The 1,422-nt window shown below is 60.4% G+C and overlaps 1 protein-coding gene across 1 annotated transcript in view; it reads left to right on the top strand.

The window, feature by feature from the left end:
• The window catches only part of MRC2 (mannose receptor, C type 2), a 25,098-nt gene that overhangs the window by 11,553 nt on the left and 12,123 nt on the right, over positions 1-1,422 (top strand). The window contains exon 9 of the mRNA XM_010856562.1: positions 748-863. Coding sequence (XP_010854864.1) covers positions 748-863 — 116 coding nt within the window. The remainder of the gene's footprint in view (positions 1-747; positions 864-1,422) is intronic.

The following is a 1,422-nucleotide window of genomic DNA, read 5'->3' as shown; positions in this document are numbered from 1 at the left end:
TGGATGCAGTCTCTGTGGCGTGGGTTCAGGCCTGGGCTCCACCTGTACAGTCTGTATAAAATCAAGCCATGTAATGTCTCAGAGCCTCAGGTCCTTGTCTGCAGGGGCGGAGAGGCCCTCAGGGCGACCCAAGGGGCCATGGGTTGGTGGGGTAAAGCCTCCCTGGTCTCCTGGGGTGGGTTGGGGGGGCTGTTGCGAGCCAGCCGTGAAGGACAGGCGGTCTACTGCAACTTTGCTGCCCCTCACTGAGGGCTTGTTCTCCGCCCCCACCGCCCTCAGGCGGGCACTGCCTCCATTCCATTACTCCAGCTTCTCCAGGCCCCTGAGGATCAACCAGCCCCCTCCACTTGCTGGCCGCTCTCCCAGCTTTTCAGCTCTCATTTCCCAGCCAGCTGGCAGTTTTCCCAATACGTCTCTTGGTTCAAATACCCGAGAGAGGAGTCCAGGGGGCCACTCATCTTTCTTGGCCAGGCCACAGGCCGGGTGACTGGCTGCCTCCCTTGGGCCACGCTTCCACTCTGGACCTGGCAGCTGTGGGTGATGGTAGGCGGGGCAGTGTGGCATGGCACAGTGCAGACAGCACAGGAAGAGCCGGCTCTGGTGTCAAACCAGCCCCCTCAGTCCTGTGCTCAAGCCTGCAGAAAATTCAGTGGTGCCACTGCTGGCATCCCCACCCCAGGATTTATCAGTGAGAGAGAAGAAGCCCTCCCCCAGACACCCCCTTTTCTGCCCACTCTCTTGAGCCAGGGTTGGACGTGGCACAGCCCCTCCTGCTACTGGCTGGGAGAGGACCAGGTGACCTACAGTGAGGCCCGGCGCCTGTGCACCGACCACGGCTCTCAGCTGGTCACCATCACCAACAGGTATGAGAGGGGGACCAGCCCACCCCTATGTCCTGGTCGAATGCGGTCCCTCCACCAGAAGGGCCAGCAGCCTGCCATCAAGTCCAGAGGGACTTGAGCATTGAGTCCCTCTGAGCTTCAACTATCTCCAGGGCCTTTTTCTAATATTATCATAAGAATGGCTCTTGTTTATTAGGCGACCCCAGCATGGGGCAGTTCCTGGGCGGGGGCAGAAACAGGCCTCTATGTGGGCTGGATGCCCCAAAGAGGCCTTGAAAAGTGAAAGTTAGTCTCACAGTCTTGTCCGACTCTTTGCCATCCCATGGACTGTAGCCCGCCAGGCTCCTCTGTGCTTGGCATTCTCCAGGCAAGAGTTGGCTCGTGTCTGATTTTTCTCTCAGCAAGGCGTGGAGATGCAGACAGCAGCGGGGGTCAGCTGTGTCAGCTGCAGCTTCCCCAGGGGTCCCCACTTCCCTGAGCAAGTTTCCGATCGGCTGCAGCACCCAGGCTCCCTGAGCAGGCCGTCTGGCCTGGGGCCCCCGGAGCTGTGGGGGTTGAGCTCCCTGCCTTGACCCGCCTC

This window comes from Bison bison, unplaced genomic scaffold (genome assembly GCF_000754665.1).
Source record: "Bison bison bison isolate TAMUID 2011002044 unplaced genomic scaffold, Bison_UMD1.0 scf7180017864371, whole genome shotgun sequence".
NCBI classification, from domain to species: domain Eukaryota; kingdom Metazoa; phylum Chordata; class Mammalia; order Artiodactyla; family Bovidae; genus Bison; species Bison bison.
Note: the sequence above shows the minus strand (reverse complement) of the source record. Positions and strands in the feature narration are given on the sequence as shown.